Source organism: Lissotriton helveticus, chromosome 6 (genome assembly GCF_964261635.1).
Source record: "Lissotriton helveticus chromosome 6, aLisHel1.1, whole genome shotgun sequence".
Taxonomy (NCBI): Eukaryota; Metazoa; Chordata; class Amphibia; order Caudata; family Salamandridae; genus Lissotriton; species Lissotriton helveticus.
In genome coordinates this window covers 774541511-774561433 of record NC_136067.1, presented here as the reverse complement: position 1 = coordinate 774561433, position 19923 = coordinate 774541511, and the positions used below count along the sequence as shown (strand labels likewise).

The window sequence follows — 19923 nt, the reverse complement described above, 5'->3', positions numbered from 1 at the left end:
TACTTCAGACAATGCCTACATTTTTAACAATCTGCTGCATTCATTTAAGATTCTAAAAGTAATCTAGGTTTGTTTTTGTTTTTTTTTTTTTTACATACACGTGGATGTGTTGAAGAACTCTGTTCATGATTGTAGGTAGGTCAGGATCTGCCACTTTGTAAAGGGTTTGCATTCTGTTTTTAATAACTAAAATAAAAACTGCATTGTAGTTTCTTTGCCATAAAACACTAATGCTTATAAGCTACAACAATTCTTTCAGAGAAAAAGAGGAGTGCGTTTACTGAACATATTTCCAGTGCCTGGAGGTACAAATATACCAACTCATGCATTTCAGCGAGAGGCTAACTGTACACTAGTTGACCATGCTGCACGGCTCTTCCATTCAATGCCAAAGAACCTATTCGAACAAACTGCAGCAGTGAATCAATTTTATCAGAAGCAGTGAATTCATTTCATCATTAATGAATAGAAATGCTATTGAAATAAAAATAGCCAGCCTCATGAGTCACAAGCCATCTCTTCAAATACTGAGCCCAGATATTCAAGCAGAAGTGGAAATGGGCTCCACTTACATTAATTAACCCTTATGATTCACAATGCGGTACAGACACAATCCAGACATATTATATAAAGGGGCACCAATCACAAAATCCCAAATACACCACAGTTCGATTCCACCTGGCACAATTATCCTTGAAAGACACCAGATTAGAGAACAAGCATTTACAATGCAACGGTTTCACCTTCGGACAAGTTAGAGCTATTGGTATTGTAAATGACAAACTTTTTATTTATGACTCACTTTCCGGGCGGTGACCGATGCATAAAAACAACACTGGCAAACACTTAAGAAAAGATCATCATGCGGTATTAAGTAATTAAAATGTAGAAATCATAGGCCACTCCTAAAGGTTCGTTTTTAGACGATAGATATACTGTAACGTAACATGGCGTATGACCCCCCCCCCCCCCTCTGTAACCCCCAAAAGACGGGGGACCTGAACTAAACAAAAATCTCTCGAAGGAAAACCTCCATAAACATTCTTAATCGCAATCAGCCATTTACAGCAGTCGGTTTCCGAGTACCTTTGAACCATCCAATCATAATAAGAGACAAATATACTGCTGTGGTGCACATAAACACTAGGATGCATCAAAAATGCCGCGTTGATTAATATTTATTACACGAGTCCATACCGAGTACACATTAAAAATGTCTTTAGGACTTTCACTCAAAGAAAATGCCCTTGCGCGTTTCATATATGCTTGATACTTTAAGCTCAGATTCAAAGTGGAGAGTGGACAAAGTTTTTACTGCAATCTTTGTGAGTGGTCTATAAAAGGAACGTTGATCGAACATTTCTAATTATTTGTAAAGAAACTGCCTCCATCATAGGACGATAGGTTTCAGCGTATATTAATAATTCAGAAGGCCTCCCCTGGACAAAAAGCAAGGATCTTAAGGAAGGTGATAGGATACATTCCATACTGCTTTTTCAGACCAGTGGAGAGGTTCCTATAGCGTGAAAAAAATCTAGGCATGGTGAGATGAATTTCCCAAAGCCAATCGAACATCTGGTGTGGCAGCGGTAAGCTCAGTGGGGGCCATATTTCGACCAACACACTGTCTCCAAACAGTCTATTGAATTCAGCCCACTAGCTGAAAGCGGGGCAAACCAACTGGACCCCAAAGTTAAGAGAGCCTCTTTGCGGACTCACGACGATGACTTGAGTTTCAGCGTCGTGGTTAAAGCAAGTACAGTATAATCACAGGAACCTCTCCTACTGTAAATAAGATTAACAATGTAAACAACAATGCAGTACTGGGAGGCAGCAGCCTAGGTACTTGTAACCAATACTGCATGTTTATTAATAAAATAACCGAGTCAAGAGAACACAGTCAGCTACTCAGTCTTCCTAGAGCAATCTAAATATGGCTCCAAATCCAGGCTTTCCGCCTAGTATATTATTATTATTGAAGAACTCTATAAGACGTCACACAATACATACATGCAGCTAAAAACGTGACACAAATCCTGGTAAAAGACTTCCTGGCGTTAAGTTTAGAGAATTCAAAGCTGAAGTGGGGTAAAGGGATGCGAGAGGTGACGAAAAAGGCGCAAGGGCAGGAACGAAAATGCCAAAGAGCTAATCGCAAGCCACCCTAGTTCTAACAATTTACCTTATTCCAGGCACTAACAACAATGAACACATCTAATTGTTCCAGCTCGCACTACTCCACCAATGCAAGGTGAGTTAATCCTGTCTGGCTCTGCCTGGGTGAGGAGCGAGACAGCCCCTCCTGCTCGGCTTCGCTGAGTCTTCCGTTGCCAGGCAACACTTTCCAGCCGATCTTGTTGTGGCACAGCCTCCCCCTCACAGCGGGTCCCATCGCAGCGGGACTTATCCTACGATCTCGGCACATGCCTCCTCCGCAGCACTGAATGCAGGCAATGTTCTGGGGAAGTGTAGGCGTCCCACAGATCTCTGGCGGCGCCGACTTGCGCACAACTTTAAAGGGACGACCTCCAGGGGCAGCTAACACTTTAGACGACCAGCTGGGTGTCGACATGCACCCCGGGACAAGGTTATCTCTTCCGGGTAGTCTACCAATGTTATAATCCTGCAAGTGGTGAGCCAACTCACTCGCCTTGCTCTTGTGGATAGCCGGCGCCCACCAGGTCTGCAAGTTAACTGCTCTGACCGAAGGGGGGCGGTTGATTCGTCTGCCGGTATGTCTTTCTACGGGGCGTCAACTTTGGGACTCAGACAAGTTAACGCTTACCTGGTTTAGGGTCGTGTGTATGTACAAGACCAACTGCAACGCATGAAACGGGTCGTAACCTGGCAAGAAGCAGTAAGAAAAACACGCGCCTTCAAAACAGTTGCATAGGTTATACTCGCGGCACTATAACCGCAGTCTAACCAGTGCACATTATAGACCATACCCCGCCGCACCTGGGGGATTTACATGCGCTTTGAGCAAAATGACAATTGTGAGCAACCCAAATACACGAACGAAAGTTTAAAGACGGCACTGCGGAGCTTATAACCACCGTCTACCCAGTGCACACTATAGACCATGCCCCGCCGCCCCTGGGGGATTTACACGCGCTTTGAGCAAAAATGACAATTGTGAGCAAACAAAATACACGAGGGAAAGTTTAAAGACGGCACTGCGGAGCTTATAACCGCCGCGGGCGGCACACGGACAGCGGGGTGGGGGGCGGGAACGGGCACAGGCACAATCAAAAGGCAGAAGGCAAGAAAAATAAAACAAAGCACTCACCTGGACTTCTTCCGTACCAGTATATGCGAGAAGTCGACGGGCCCCGGCGCCATCTTCAAAGAAATGCCCAAAACAAACCTTGACAAAAAAAAAAAAACTCCCACCGCCGCAATGACGATTGCAAGGGGGCGGGATGAGAAATTCGACAGAAACGCCCACGAATCGCCTCGCAGAATGACGGACGCCTCTCTCTTCCAATGGCTAGCCTCCATTTATGTAGCTAGCCAGTGGAAGACAGAGGCGGGACACAAGCCACATACTGTTCTCAAAAGATTTCGCCTGCGCGAAACGCTGCTGCGCAGCTGTTCGCCAGACGAAACTTAAAAAGCGTTATCGCGCAGCAGTTTTCCGCGTCACAGCATTTTGTGCACACCAGCTGCTGTACAACATAGATGAAATAAAACTAGCATTTGTAATGCAATAAGCCTTGACATTTGCGTGATTTTAAGCTCTTGGCATAGTAAATGACAATGCCTTTTATGTTTTTTTAAAAGCGAAAACAAAAATCAAAGGCATTGTTATTTGCAATGTCAATACCTCAAACCTGCGTAAATGCGAGGCCTATTGCATTGCAAAAGCTTGTTTATTTTTGGGCCCCAGAAAAGGCAAGTAACAAACGCCAAGTTGGCTGTCTCATGGGGGTAATCAGTGAAAGTAACCGGCAGAAGAGTGTCCATCCTACACTCGTGCCACATGGAAAGCATTAGCCGACAGCCACTGGAAAGCCTCCCTGACCCGCTAAACCCAGCAACTGAACAGGAAGCTGTTCCCTCCAACACACGGCTCAATTGCACGTGTTCCGACAGAAGCGATCCTCCATGTGTAGCACCCTGCCGGCCCCAATGCCGATCAAGTCATGCTGCCGGCATGGCCCACTCATTCATTACTATTTCTTTCACCGGGCTCAGTCCGTACAGCAGGGAGAGGCTGGTGGCCGGCACACTGGGATGGTCCAGCACCATCGAGCAAGGTCGTAAGGAGCAGAAGTGGTGGAGCCTCGGAGGCAGAGGTAACCATCCCAGTACACCCACCTCGTAACTGATTTCCTTTGCTTGTGTCCAATGACAGTAGCATTGCTCCAACTGTATTCCTCCAACGATGTTTGTAGCGCCCTCAAATTAAAGTGCTGTTGCAAGCCTATTCTGTAGCGCGCAGCCGATGCCACCTTCCAGTGTGTGTGCTGTGGTTTGCTGCTCATCTATGAAGATGCTAGTGCTGTTTGTAATTATACCCAACCGGACCCCTTCCCTCCTCCACAGGATATTGAGTACACGGTGTGAGGATGCTCAGGGAAACGAAATGGAGGAAGGAGTTAAGGGTGGGTGCAATGGGAAATGGAAACAAAAATCAAATGTGGATTGTTTCAGAGCGGATGTGGCACAACATCCAGAGCTGCCGACTTTGGAACTGGAAACAGGGTTCAAGTCTCTCTGTCGGCACTCCCCTACGTCTACAAAAAATGCAGACATGTGCAGATCTGAACATTTTAAATAAAACCATGGCAAAAGCCAACGAAATGTTATTGGTAAAATACGAACGGAATGAAAATGAGTTGCAGATCCGTAGGTTTATTAGCACTATGGCAATCGGGACAGGTGAATGCGTTCAGGAAGAAGAGTATACATTCCATGACTTCATTTAGGGGCGTGGTACACAAACTGTTTAAAGGACAAGTAGAATTTTTAACAACTGTAGTGAAATCTTAAGTTCAGTGCATACTCTCTCTACAAATGTGGCTGCCTTCTAACAGAGTAATTTGTGGAAAGGGATGTTCGACAGCTGAGACCCTTGATCAGTGGCAGGCCTAATATGCAGCAGAAGCCACACTAACACTCTCACCAAGCACACGCCTATGCACACACCCATTCACAGTATGCGAGCACAAACATTCAAACCTACTCACAGCATGCACCCAACATAAAACAAGTCAGGTCCCGGGCCGGCAGTCAATCACAGCGCGGCCCGGGGAATTACATCACGGAGGTGTCCCGGGCCGGCAGCCAATCACAGCGCGGCCCGGGAAATGACGTCACGGGGGTGTCCCGGGCCGGCAGCCAATCACAGCAAGGCCCGGGACACACGGCAACAAGGGGCGGGACTTAAAAAAGAGTCAGAAACGCCCACGATTCGCGTTCTGATGGGGAAAGAGTGATGGACAACCATGTCTTCCAATGGCTAGCCTCCATTTATGGAGCTAGCCAATGGAAGAAGGGGCGGTTTCAAGTCCCCACTACTGAGATAACATTAGATTTCGCCCTGGGCGGAGCACTGCTTCGCAGTGCTTCGCAGTGCTTCGCAGTGCTACGGCCAGGGCCAGGGCGAAACCTAAAAATGAACTGAAAAGGACCTAGATGTATTTTGGAGTCATATTTTGGAGTCATATTTCGACTCATCCGATGGGATTCTTGCTCTGCTCAAACCTTTTCTCTTCTGCTCAGGAAAGACCCACTCGCATGGATTTACTTTAACGCTCAAGATGCTATTTCTCAGCTTGCCTTGCCTCCTTCATAATTTTCTTGCGACTCTCTTGAAGGTATCTTGCTCAATCCCAAATGTGCTTTTCCCTTTAGCTCCCGTGTTCGCTTCTTAAGCAAATCCCCACCAACACACACTGCTACCACGGCCTGTTCTGCTCCCCCTTTCAGCAAGATTCAACTCTTCTTCTTTCTACACTAGACCAATCCCATGTCATAGGCTTCTGGATAGGGTGGAGAACATCGACAACAACAATTTTCCCAGATCAGACCCCGTTTTAGGCATCACGCCGGTTTTAAGATATTCACTTATCAAAAGGGTACCTATTTGGGAAAGCTAAAGAGCAAAGGGGAGAAAAGGAGCAGGGGCAGAGGACACAAACTGCTATCATCAGGACTAATGAACATGTTAAAAGCAAAGTGGGAGACTGGCCTGTTGAGAGGACTACTCAGAGGTGTAGAGCATATGGGCCTCCAAGTAAACAAAGATTAATAGAAGGCTACCGAAGCTGCAAATGACAGAAGAGAGAAAATGGATGCCACCGTTGAAAGATTTTATGCAAAGTGAAAAAATGTTTTCAAAAGAAGCAAGTGTGCAATGTGGTTAAAAGTCACATGGCAACAGACTTTACAGAAATAACCACATAAAAAAAGAAGCACGTGGATCAAGTGACGAAGTTAAGTGAAATGAAACATGAGAAATGAGTAGTCCTGGGGAGACCGAATGTGGTTAATCGATGTACAGAAATAGTGTTTTGAGAAACAGGTGCAGCAGAACGACAGAAAGAGACCCAAGAGCACACCTGGCATATGTGCTGGCGGGAAAGAAAGGAACTAATTGTAACTTCGCTATTTAGTTACTAATTACAGCAAACAAAGCATCTTAACAAGAAATCATGTACAGAGGAAGATTTGGCGAGGAAAGGATCCTGTATAGATGAAAGTGAGGATTCACCTAATATAAGGTGATCATTTAGGGTAACTTTAAGAAGAAGGGCAGAGAGATTAAGCACATTCTAGCAAGGAAGAAGTTTCAGTGCAGAGGTCCCAGTAAGGGCAGACACTGACAACAGGCCCGATTTTAATGTGCAAACGTGTGCAGGCACAAAATTAGCACACTAAATCCAGACAAATATAAGTAACACAAGTTGGTATATAGTGAAGACAGGATTGTCATCAATACAGTCCTGCTTTCGAATGGCAAGGGGAACCTTGATTGTAGACCTTCTTTCATTCTTATGACACAGAAAGAACTCTCTATAGTTTGTCTTTTTACGGATTGCTGCTAATCCTGGAAAATTGTGTTTACTTTTCTTTTACTTATTACAGTTAAAGGTTTTTTATCAAGCGAGCAATCTGACAATCATTGTGAAACAAAAGGTTGCAAGATGTCAGGTTTTTTTTAACAAGTTTTAACAGCTTGTAAATAAATGGTACAAATAATTCAAATTATATCCGGAATTACGAAAGCACATTTTTGGGGTAATTCAGAAGTGGGATGTAAAAAAAGATTTAAATAGGAGGAAAACAAATCAGAACACTTAACTTAGTGATGTGCAAATGACAAATATTTGCAGAAACTCGATTTCTACACATTGTATCAGTAAAACCGCATGTCAGGGGGAAACTCAGACCATTTCAATAGAAAATCTGCTGATTGCAAATGAGTACTACCACTTCATGCTTTAGGTATGTATTTATTAAAAGTGATCGTTTTCAAATATGATTTGAGAAACATTCCTGCCCCGCCCTGATGGCAATGCGGTTAATGAACTAAGAGGCAAGTGAGCGGTCATGTGCATCCTACATGTGGCTAGATTTATATTATATATGGAGCAAAGGTTTAGTCTATTAAATCAAACAAAAGTATTTTTTTTACAGCAGACATGCTGAACTTGTGCGTTTGAAGGTGCTCTCATATGTGATAAAGAATTGAAATATTTTCCCAGGATCATATAATTTGAAACCAGTGTATGGGTCTAGAACATTATAATTAGGTTGAGTAGATTATTTAAGTCACTAAACCTGCAGGTTTCGTAACATGTTTATGATTTTTCTTGCAGCTATCCTCACAGGACCAGTGCTGGTGTGTTGCGGCCACATGCTTCTCTCTATGCTGCTTAAAGATCGGCGTGGTGGAGGCTGAGCCCAACCATGCAGACTCTTAGGAAAGTGAAATTCTGTCAATAACTGCAAACTGCTTGCCTCATCTTTCATTGCATGTTTAGTTTCAGGCTCTGCTGTTGCTCCAACCAACTGACTCATCATTGTTAGATATAAGACCCTGTGCTCTGGTCGGTGATGACTACCATGGAACTGTTGTCCCCTAGTGGGGTACAGCTCTCTGTCCCCCTTCCCACTCGACCCCCCAGGGTTCTGAATACTAGCATAGCGAGGAGGGAAAGGAATTCATTTACAAATACAACATTAAGCGAGTTCAGTCTTGAATGCAGATTATAGCTTCCCTGGCCTGGGCTGCCCACAGAGAACAAAGGGCTAGCATACAGCCCCTGCATTAGCAGCAGGATACATCCTGAAGCTGAAGCAGGAGCAGTACGGTGAGCCAGAATCAGGCTAGGTGAAGAACCAGGTCCTCAGTTTTTTGCAAATTCAAGAACTGAGGAGGCAGCTCTGATGTGCAGAGGCAGGTCATTCCAAGAGTTAGGAACAAGGTAGAAGGCCGCAAAACCTGCTTCTTCTACCTCGGTTCTGCATATGGAGGGGGGGGGGTGAGTTGGATTCCTGCTGAGAGGAGGTGAATGCCAGGATTGTGGAAGTTTATTTGGTTGTAGAGGTACATGGGGCCAATGTTGTGTAAGGCTTTGTACGTTTGCGTGAGGGGTATGAAGAGTGCTTATTAGGTTGCGCTTGCGCTGTGCTTGTGAAGTCTATTGTATTCAATATAACTTAAAAAGGGGCTTATATCCCGCCTTCCCTTCTTATTTGTTGATGTGCTTGTCACTTTACTTTTTCTTTGTTTTCCTTGGTTTTAGCATTGTATTTCTGGTGTGCTTCTCTTATCAGTATCCCGTGGCCCAATTACATATCCTCATTCATCACGTGCTGGGATCAGACTCTTTTTAACTTATGTTTGCATACTTTTGTAGACATTTTAAGAATTAATTTCCTGCCACCACACACTGCTATATTTCCTTCTTTCTCCATCACTTTCATTATTTCATTTTGACTTTATTTAACTTTCCCTGGCTGAACACATTTGTTTGCGTGCTGGGATCGGACTCCTTTTAACTTCTATTTGCATACTTTTACAGACACATATGAAGAATTATTTTCATGCCAGCACGCACAGCTACATTTCTTTCTTTCGCCGACACTTTCATTATTTCATTTGGCTTTTATTTAACTTTCCCTGGCAGCACACTTTCATTTGTGCGCTGGTTTGCCTGGGTTGCTTCTTTGCCCTCCCACCCACTACCTCTCTGTGTTGCTGACAACCTCCCCCAACGTCCACTCTACCCCTGCCGCCATCCTAGCTTGTTTGTGATTTGCTGTTATGCTTCTCTCCAGCACAAACCCAGACATTTCTTGGAATAAAAAGGAAAGCGCTGCGTACGCAATCATATTGTTGGGATGAAAAGTAAAGCACTGAATTCCCTCCAATATAAGAGCAGGCTATTACAGGACAGTCTTTTCAGCTTTGACCGTACATCACAAATGATGGACTTTCATTGTCACAGTGATAAAACTGTCAATGCGTTCTTCCCCAAGGGTGCATTTGGGTGACAGCTGGAGCCCTTGTATGTTGCATGTGGTTTTACAGTACTCTTTCTAAGTTGGAAATGACAAACTTGTTAACATATTTCACAGTACATGCACTTTCCTGCTTTTGTTTTAATGCATTTAATACACATTGGGATATGCCCGAGAATACTACAGGCTGCCTCTGTACACCCTTACATGGAACATTTTATATATACACACACCATATTTAATATAAGCGTCACTATCTCTGGTGCCAGACACCGCCAAAACAGGGGCAGTGCTTTTCTAATGGAGTTCACCGTCCAAGGAATCTTATACTGGGCCCATCTGTTTATTATGTTGGGTGACATTAAACATCAGCTCCAATATGCCCTTCAAGGTACGCAGTCGTTACATCCGTCGGCGGACTCTCCTTATCACGGATGGAGCGTACTTTTCCCCACACTCTGTTGGCAGCCTTAGCTTCCTGAAAGTTGTCATGACCCGTGGTGCAATTGAGAATGTCACAGACTGGTGCGTGTTCACTGCTCAAGAGTCCCGCATTTGGAATGTGTATACTGGAAAAGTAATGACAGCAAAACTGACTAAAGGCTGCTGATGGCCAATACAGAGATTACAAAAAGGCCTGCTGCTTTAGAAAGGACATGCCTGGTGTGGAAACTACATGTCACATTTAATCTTTCTTCACATCCCTGTTCACATCCTCTGCCGACCGACTCTTTCCCCGAGGATCACACACACCTACAGCGCGAGAAGTTTGGAGGGTGCATGTTACACTCAACGCAAGAAAACATACAGCACTCCTATCTCTGTCAGTCCCTATAAATCATTCTGTCCCCTCTCTCAAAGCCCCCACAGACCTCTCAGATGTCTTTTCCCTCCTCCTCTGGTCTGACGGTCTCCTGCTGAGAAGCTTGCCTAGAAACAATTGAATTCTTCATGTGTGTATGTAACACAAAACAACAGAAGCTGTCTGTCAGATGTGTAGCTGTCACTAGTGCAGCAGGTGCAAAAGCACCAGGACGAACGCCTGAGGGGTGTACGGCATCCCATTATGGTGGTGCACTACTAAACTCATGGAGGCACTAGGCCTAATTTCCATCCACTTAGTCTGGAATGCAATGCCACTAGTCTGCATGCATCGCACATATACACTATAGGGTTCCCTTGTTAGGTCGAGCCTATTACAGCGCACATGTGCTGTTCTGGCGAAAGACCTCATGTAGGGGCTTCTAAAACTAATTTAAGAATCGCACACGCTTGTGCGTGTGCTTTTCAATTTGGCCCACGCTATTGGCCTTTGCGTGCGTCTTTTTAACAAAGACAGCACGCATTTGGCTCAAGGCTGGCAAATTACTCCGCCAATGGCCTATTTGTGTCGGTTACCTGCACGGCCGCCATGTGGTTTCAATTATCGGGCCCAGACACGGGCGCAATAATTGAAACCAGATGTCTCGCTGTGACACGCACACCACTCGTTTTTTTTACTTTCAGCGCGCCGGCACCCCAGCTGTAGCTGTAAATTGCATGTAGCTAACTGATTACTCGTTGCCAAGGGCTTTATCTTAATGCTTCTCTAACCGTCGTCTAGCATTTTTCACCTTCCAAGGATTCAACACAATTTCAGAACACTTTCAGCTTAAAACGGCACGCCCTGGCTCCCATATTTCCCGGGGGCCTCTCTGCATTTTCACTTGAATGGATGTGTTGGGTTGCATGTTGCCTTTTGCCACTGCTGTTCAGGGTGCTAGCATACTACAAAGTCAGTTTTGAAAGAAGCTCATAAAAACTGAGAGCAGATGTGTTTGGGGTAGCCCAGTGTAGTCGGCCACGTGAAAGATAGCATATTATAGAATTTTCTGCAAAGATCCATTATGCGACAACTTCTTGCTTTCTGGGACGTGTAGTTCTTACCTTTAGTTTAGAACGTGACTGAGGGTTTGAATTACCAACAAGTACAGACGACAGGGCTGTATAGCGCTGAACCTGAACACTTATTTACAAGCCCATTGCGCCGGCCCCATAATGTCCGCCACGAGCAATCCTCCTCCTGCCTGTTAGCCTCGCTTAGCACTTCATGCGCGGCTGAGCCCTTTTAAATAAAACCCAGCCTCTGGTCACGTGCTCGCTTCTTTTCCTGGCAGCTCGCACTCGCTCTCATGCAGTATCTCGTAACTGTCACCAGTAACCAGGAAGTTGCAGCAGTGAGCAGTGCGGGGCTGGCTGTGTCAGCCGCTTGCAGCCTCTCCTCAGAGCGGCTTAGGGGGATGTACGGCTAGCGGCTTACTTGCTTTTCTTTTGGTAAAAAGGACACCCTAGTGGGGAGTTGTGCTGCTTTTCTCGCTGGACCCGGCAGCCTGCTTTCTGTGAGTACACGGGGCAAGGGCCATAAGAGCGGTGAAGAAAGTTTGGGTGTTTTGAATTGTAGACGGGGTGGGGGGTGCAGGGGTTACGTCCTGTTTCCGATTCCTGGCATTTGAGTTCTGGTTGTTTCTAGTACCCTGGAAGGATGACTGATGCTTTTAAGTCTTGAGACACGGGCCTCTTCCAGGTCAGTTTTTAGGTCTCGGCTAGCCGCGCGGAAGCGCGTCTCCGCCGAGAAACTATTGCTGCCGTGTCTGCTTCCCAGGAGAAAATCCTGGCCACGCGCATGGCGATTTGAAACTGCCACGCGAACGCGCGCTGTGGCCAGGCGCTGTCTCCTGGGAAGCTCGAAACACCACACACGCATGCGCATACACACAGACACACACACAAGCGCCCATGCACGCACGCACATACATACAGAGACACCCCCCACACATACACACACAAGTGCACCAAGGCCCCCCCTTCCCCGCCGCCGTCGCACACATACATACACACGAGCATACACACACAAACACACACACACACGAGTGCACCAAGCCCCCCAGCCCTTTTGAACTTACCTGGCCAATCTCGGGGGACTCTGCTCTCAGCATGCGGCGCGCAACCTCCTGCTGGCGCGGCCCCGGGGCTCTCCACCGCTCACAGGGGCCCCGGGCGTGAGTTGCATTGACTCCGCCTGCCTCCTCTTCCGGTCCGGACGCGGCCCCGCCCCCATCACCGGCGACCTTGCCTGACTTCCGGTGCAGCCGCGGCGGGATTCCGGGGGCATTTTCTGTTGCTCCCCCTCCCCCCTTTTGCTCCTGCTGCTTGTACTAGTCGGTAATCACTTTATTGTTCATTCGTGCAATGGCGACCGCTTCTGATTAAGTTATACAAGTCTAGGCCGAGGCTCGAACCCTGAAAACGTAAGATAACTTTGGTCGGTGGGGCCGGATCACCCCCTGGCTCGTGGCATGCAGAGTTATGCGTTCTGGGGGAGGTGACCTGTGCAACTGGTATTACTTGTTAGTTCTCTGAACGGGATTCCTCTGATGGACACTCGTAGAGCTCTGCAGCACGTTACATTAGAGCATGTTTCTCCATCCACATAGTCTTGTAGTTTCGCATTGTAATTCGCAAATGTTCTGCCAGGTTCGTACCCTCGGCTGAAGCTGTGCACTGAACATCTCATCTGTACAGAACTCCTCCGACCTCGAGGACGTTTCTTGCAGCTTCATGTAGACAGATCCCAATTTCCATCTGACACAAGTACATTCTCCGGGTCTGTCTTTCGAGAAAAGCAGGGCCATGTGTCACCCGCGGGAAAGCAGTTTTATTTGCACGGCCGGGCGGGCCTGTGGGCGCCGTCCGCAGAAGCCCCACATAGGCAGCGATGGTCTGAAGCCCCCGCTGCAGATTATAGAGCAACCTCGGGGCCTTCCTAGGTCGTTCCACTAACACATATATGCAAATACCATATCCTTCCTAGAACCAACAAGGTGTAAAGTGCAATACCACAGCACCCAGCGCCCCAAAGCAACCGCGAGGTGAGCTGTATAGAAAGGAGGACACAGTAAACAGCGAGGACGTATATGTGAGCACAAAGGTCGATGGGGCCGTGAGTAGTGTCCAAACTACTGTACTTGGAGAATATGTGCGTTTAAAGAGACTAATAGACATGGCTGCGATGTAATATATACGGATATATCTTCAAGTGGAGACTCCGTTTTAGCATTCGTAGTGAGTTAAAGGTTGTACAATTAACAGTAATTATGGCGCAGTTCAAGGACCGCGCCTAGTGAGGAGAGGTAGCCCGTGGCTACTATTCTAGCATTGTACATTTGGAGATCTCACAAAAGCGTGTGACTTGGGGCAGACTGATGTGTGACCCAGCGACATGAAAAACCAAGCATTTGCAATGCAATAGTTCTCGCATGTACTTGAGTTTTAGCTATTGTCATTGTAAATGACTGACTTTTTGTTGGTTTTTTAAATTTAAATAAAAGGCATTCTCAATTACAATGCCAATAGCTTTAACTCGCGTAAATGCGAGACCTATTGCATTGCAAATGCTTTTTTTTTTTTACAGTAAAGAACGGATGACAATCCAGTCAAAGAGGCACTGCTTTGTTTTTCCAGTTGCCCAAGTGTGTACGCCTCATCACTTACTTCATTACACACACGGACACGCACACACGGACACCACCACTCCCATGCACACACGGACACCACCACTCCCATGCACACACGGACACCACCACTGCAATGCACACACGGACACCACCACTGCCATGCACACACGGACACCACCACTGCCGTGCACACACGGACACCACCACTGCCGTGCACACACGGACACCACCACTGCCGTGCACACACGGACACCATCACTGCCGTGCACACACGGACACCACCACTGCCGTACACACACGGACACCACCACTGCCATGCACACACGGACACCACCACTGCCATGCACACACGGACACCACCACTGCCATGCACACACGGACACCACCACTGCCGTGCACACACGGACACCACCACTGCCGTGCACACACGGACACCACCACTGCCGTGCACACACGGACACCACCACTGCCGTGCACACACGGACACCACCACTGCCGTACACACACGGACACCACCACTGCCGTACACACACGGACACCACCACTGACGTACACACACGGACACCACCACTGACGTACACACACGGACACCACCACTGCCATGCACACACGGACACCACCACTGCCATGCACACACGGACACCACCACTCCCATGCACACACGGACACCACCACTCCCATGCACACACGGACACCACCCGTGCTTAATTTGTAAAAAAAAAAAAAAAAAGTGCCAGGGCTTTCAATTGTAAAAAAATTAAGTGAAAGGGCACTCGTCAGGAGGCTACTGTAGTTTGCCATACACATTAGGCGACTTTGAGCTATTGGCATTGTAAATGACAATGACTTTTATTTATGTTTTGGTTTTTAAAACATATATAAAAGACCTTGTCATTTACAATGTCAAGACCTTAAACTCGCGTTCATTTACAATGCTAATAGCTCTAACTTTTGCAATGCCGAGACCGTTGCATTGTAAATGCTTGTTTTCTTTAGCAACCATATACATTCTGGGACTGGGGAGGCAGTTTCATGTGTTTTCAATCAGGCGATGTCTAACACGGTTTTACAGTATTGACTACCATTTGAACAAGTAATTGCAAAGGCAATAAATAGGTTTCGCCTATGCGAGATCGATTGACTTTGTCAATGTTTTTAGGCATGTTGTACAGCTGCGCAGTGTAGTATGGTAAAGTTATGTATTTAGTTTATGCTATTTATTATGGTATAGTTATGTATACAGCTATGTTATCATATTATTCACTGTGTACAGTTTTGCATGTATGGCATCATTGCATCCTGGAAGGAGAATGTAGGATGGATTCTCTGGTCACGGGGACAGCATTCTTGTCCAAGTTGCTGAAATGGCCAGAGTTTCCTTTCCTCTGCTCCTCCATCATGGGTTGTATGGAATGGAAATTAACGTTCCTATTTCCCCAGCAACAATTGTTTGTCTCTTATTTCCACCCTACCACACGCGAGCTTCAGGACAACATGGCTTAAAGTAAAGAAAATAATAGCGGTATGAGGTGGCCAATGCTGGTTGAATCACAAATCTTTTTTTTCCTTATACTTTAAGGCATGTTGTACAGCCTTTTATTTATGTTTTAAAAACCAACACGTAAATAAAAGCCATTGCCATTTACAATGCCAATAGCTCAAACTCCCACAACTGAGAGACCTATCGCATTGCAAATGCTTGTTTTTCAAATTTTAACCTCCATTCAAGGCCTTTTATTTAATTTTTGTAAGCTTTCGTGTAGCACAAACATGACCTGAAGGTGTTGGGAGTGCTTTACATGTGCACCACTTACATTACACGGGGACACTCATTTTCTTTTTTTTGTTAGTTTGTATTGGGAGATTAAGTTATTTGCTTCACAGGATGTTGAGCAGATGGCGAGAATCAAACTGCGCTGCAGTAACACATGCTAAGTGGTACATTATCTTATGTAAAGCAGGATGGGCCTGGCCCCCTTCTGCCTCCCAGCTCCTGTGGCGCTGTGATTTCTCACAGGGTGACCTGAGCCACGAGGGTACAACTCTGTAAACCTATGCAAACACCAAGCCAGCATGCTCCAATGTGTACTGGGGCTTTGCACAGCTGCTGCACCTGCATGCATTTTGACATCTCCTGCACTGTCGTGCATGAGGACATCTCTTGCACTGGCATGCATAAGGGCATTTCTTATACAGGTTTGTATTTTCACATCTCCTGTGCTTGTCTTCATACAACAGCTTATTATTAATGATATAGGCCCAACCTATTGCATTTACCAATGCTTGTTTTTTGAAGTGGAAGCCTGTGAAGCTCTTGGAGTTGCAGAGTAACATGAGTGTTCGGTGGGACAGCCTGAAATTTCTGTTTTGCATGGATACTCTATGCCTAGAACAGGATGTCTGTAAACAAAAGAAATTCACTGGAAACCTGGCTGATGCTGCAATGCATAAATCAAACAGTGTAGTCTTCCACTGCAAAGTGACTTTAATAAAATTACAGGTATTATGTTTACTGGAAAGGGATCGTGAGCTTGGCAGGAAACATTCTATTTTTTATTGTTAACAATTTCTAACTTTAAAACGAATGTTGGCATATATAACTTTATATGTAGCTCTTCCTCAATGAACCAATGCTACCCACATGGACATGATCACCCCAGAAAAAAACGCCTCAACCAGGAGGTCTATTCACTCAGGGGCTCCTATCGGACACCTGCATTCACTGCGGCAACTCGTCAGCTTCACACTCACACCTATTCTGAATGCCTCTATCTTCTCTGCAACCTTCCCAGATGCTTGGAAACATGCAACTGTCCTCCTATTACTGGAGAAACCTTCAGCTAACCCTTCAGTAGCGTAGCTAGGCCTTAGGCCACCTGTGGTAGCACCTGCGATTGCCGCCCACGGCGGCCTCATCGAAGAGCGGGCGGGGCTATTCATGCAGCCGCGTCGTCCGGAATTAAGCCTGGCTGGGGGTAAGGCCAATTTATGCGGCCGCGTGTCAGAGCGGGGGAGGGTGGGCGGCCACTGCCCCCAAAACTCGTGCCGCCTGGGGCGGTCCGCCGCCACCGCCTCCCGCTCCCACCCTAGCTACGCCACTGGAACCCCTCAATGATCGCCAGTCATCCTGCTACCATTCCCGGCCAAAGTCTAAGAGAAAATTATGAACAAATGCCTCACTGAATACTTTAATGACCAATGACTACTTGACAACACTCAGTCTGATTTTAGACCCAGCCACGGCATACAAATGCCATCATCGCTACCACGGATGACATCCACATAACTCTGGATAGAGGAATTACAGTAGCCCTCATCCTTCTGGACCTCTCTGCATCGTCTGCAATGGTATCCAACCCTATCCTCATCCAACGCCTACACATCGAAATCAAAGGACAATCACTCTGATGCATCTGCTCCTTCCTGACTGCAAGGACCCAGACAATCAGCCTGGCACCATACACTATGAATGCCGGCAACCTCATCTGCGAATTTCCACAAGGATCCTCATCAACGCATACATGATCCCTGTTGCAAGCATCATCCGCACTTTCTACATCAAAGTCCTGTTCTACGCCAACGAGATGCACCTCATTCTCTCCCTCACAGACAAGATACCCCGTACCCGATCAAGTTCAATGCTTGCATGACTGAAATCACCCACTGGATGAAGCCCAGCTGTCTGAAGATGAGACCAAAATCGTAACCTTTGGGAAGAGCACTTCACCATGGAACTCCACCTGGCGGCCAACAGAGCTGGGAATGACACCTACTCCCAAACCAAGAACGCCAGGTTCATCATCAACAGAAAACTCAACAAGACCACTCAAGTCAAGGCTGTCACCGTTTCATACTTCCATAACCTGAAGATGATGAGGAAGATGTTCAAATGGCTCCCAATCAGCATCCGGAAAAACTTCACACATGCCCTCATTAGAAGCAAGCTGGACTACGGGAACACCCTCTATGCCGAAATCAACAAAAAACTCTCCAGAAGGCTGCAGAACATTCAGAACTCTGCAGCCAGAGTCATTCACAATGCCCTACGCTGCACTCGCATCATATCATACTTGTAGGAGTTCCACTTGCTCCCCATAAACATAAGAGCACAATTCAAACTCCTCACTTACACTTTCAAGGCAATTCATAACACTGGCCCAGCATACCTCAACAATTGCATCTGCTTTCAAAAACCTTCCAGACCCTTCGACTCGTTCTGACTCCTACTTGCACATATTCCATGCATACAGAAAACCAGATCTGGTGGCTGTGCCTTCTCCTACAGCGCTTCTAAAGCATGGAAAGACCGGGATGCTACACATAAGAGCCCCCACCTCATTCCTTGAATCCTGCAGGAAGCTGAAGTCCTATCTTTTTGAATAGTCCCGCTAGGCTGTCTGTTTGACTAGACTCACACCTGCTCAGCGACAGCATACCCTCTCTAGTGCGCTCTGCAAACCTTCATAACATAACACATATTCTAGGTCTCAACAGTTGGAAGTCAAAAGGTTGCTGCATGTTTACTGTTTATATTGTGGCTGTTGATGTGTTAAGGAAAACACAATACGTAGTCTGTTGCGCAAGGATTTGCTCATTTAACGGAGTGGGATTATCACCTGTATGTTCACGTTCTCAACGGAAATTGAAGAGACATCACATGTGGGAAATACGTATCCACTGCTTTGTGTGCAGTGTTAACAATCCCTACACTGCTTGATAGTTCTTTAAAATAAAAATTAAGTCCGATTGGTATATGGAAAAGCTTGATTTATACAAGTCTTTATAAAATGTAACATGGCCCCATAGCAAGAACACAACGTATCCAGTCCGAGACTTTGGTTTGCTTCTATTAAACAAAACTGGCCTTACGCTTGAGACAACTGTTAAGTAAAACCCAGGGCTGGACACTGCGTACATACATATGGTAGACATATTTAATATGCCACTAGCTCAAAGTGCCCATCGGGGTACGGCAGAGGGTGTCGACTCAAGGAAGGTTTTCAGAAACTCAAGCAAAATATCAACCTCATGTTGGTCTTGAAAGTTTTGCAGGGTGGTTGATAAGGGGTCTGCGAATCTATAACGTAGTATTGGATATGGAGAGGACTAGTACTCGTGATTGCAGTAAGGGATCTGATGAAAGGGAGTACTATCTGAAAGTGAGTAATATCTGATTTGGAACTATGTCTCCTCAAGGCTGTCGCTTAGGGCTCTACCTCTAATTTGGGGGCCAGCGAGGGGTGTTATTTTATTTCCTGAATGAGATGAAAAAAGAAGATGAAACTTCACAACACATCATAGGTGGTGGGGTACAGCGTTGATCTCTTCAAGCGGCACATCCAGATGAAGGGCTGTAGTGCTTTACATCCCGTTTTGTCCCAAACTCCCTATTCCTAGTGTCAGCCTATCAGGGCGGTGGTTGGGTGACACGACAGCTGCCCCCCTGCCAGGCTCACAATGAGCGAGAGGGAGGGGCTTTGCTTATCCTTACCGGGGCTCTTCAGATTGTAGCGGGCTTCCATGGCTGCGGCTGCTGCTCTCACGGATGCGCGTGGTGTGCCGGGTTCATGTCGGTGTTCCGCCGCCCCAGCGTTAGCCCTGACGTGGCACCAAGTTCGTGGCCCTGCCCCGGTGCTCACACTAACGCTGCAAGCTGCGGCGCCCGGGGAGGTGACGTCAGATCAAGCCGCTGACTGTGTCCTTCAGTGCAGCGCCGACATAGAAAAGGGACTGGTGCGGCGAAGAAAGTGCAAGCGAAACTGCAGGAAGGGTGGGCGGAGGCCTCGAGCGCGCAGACACTGACTCAGGCGTCAGGCAATCTTATGAGAAGGAGGCTTCCTCTTCAAGTACCGTTCGTCATTGAATTGAAAACAAGAAATCAGATTTTTATTATGCATCTGGCTTTAGGTAATCTTGCGCTATCATAATTGTAATTGACATTCGAATATGTTTGCCG

The 19923-nt window shown here is 46.5% G+C and overlaps 1 protein-coding gene across 1 annotated transcript in view; it reads right to left on the bottom strand.

Annotated features, from left to right (window-relative positions):
- The window catches only part of UBE2J1 (ubiquitin conjugating enzyme E2 J1), a 130156-nt gene extending 110482 nt beyond the window's left edge, over nucleotides 1–19674 (bottom strand). The window contains exon 1 of the mRNA XM_078648278.1: nucleotides 19459–19674. Within this exon, the coding sequence (XP_078504404.1) occupies nucleotides 19459–19489 (31 nt within the window). The 5' untranslated portion in view covers nucleotides 19490–19674. The remainder of the gene's footprint in view (nucleotides 1–19458) is intronic.
- Between the last annotated feature and the right edge of the window lie 249 nt (nucleotides 19675–19923).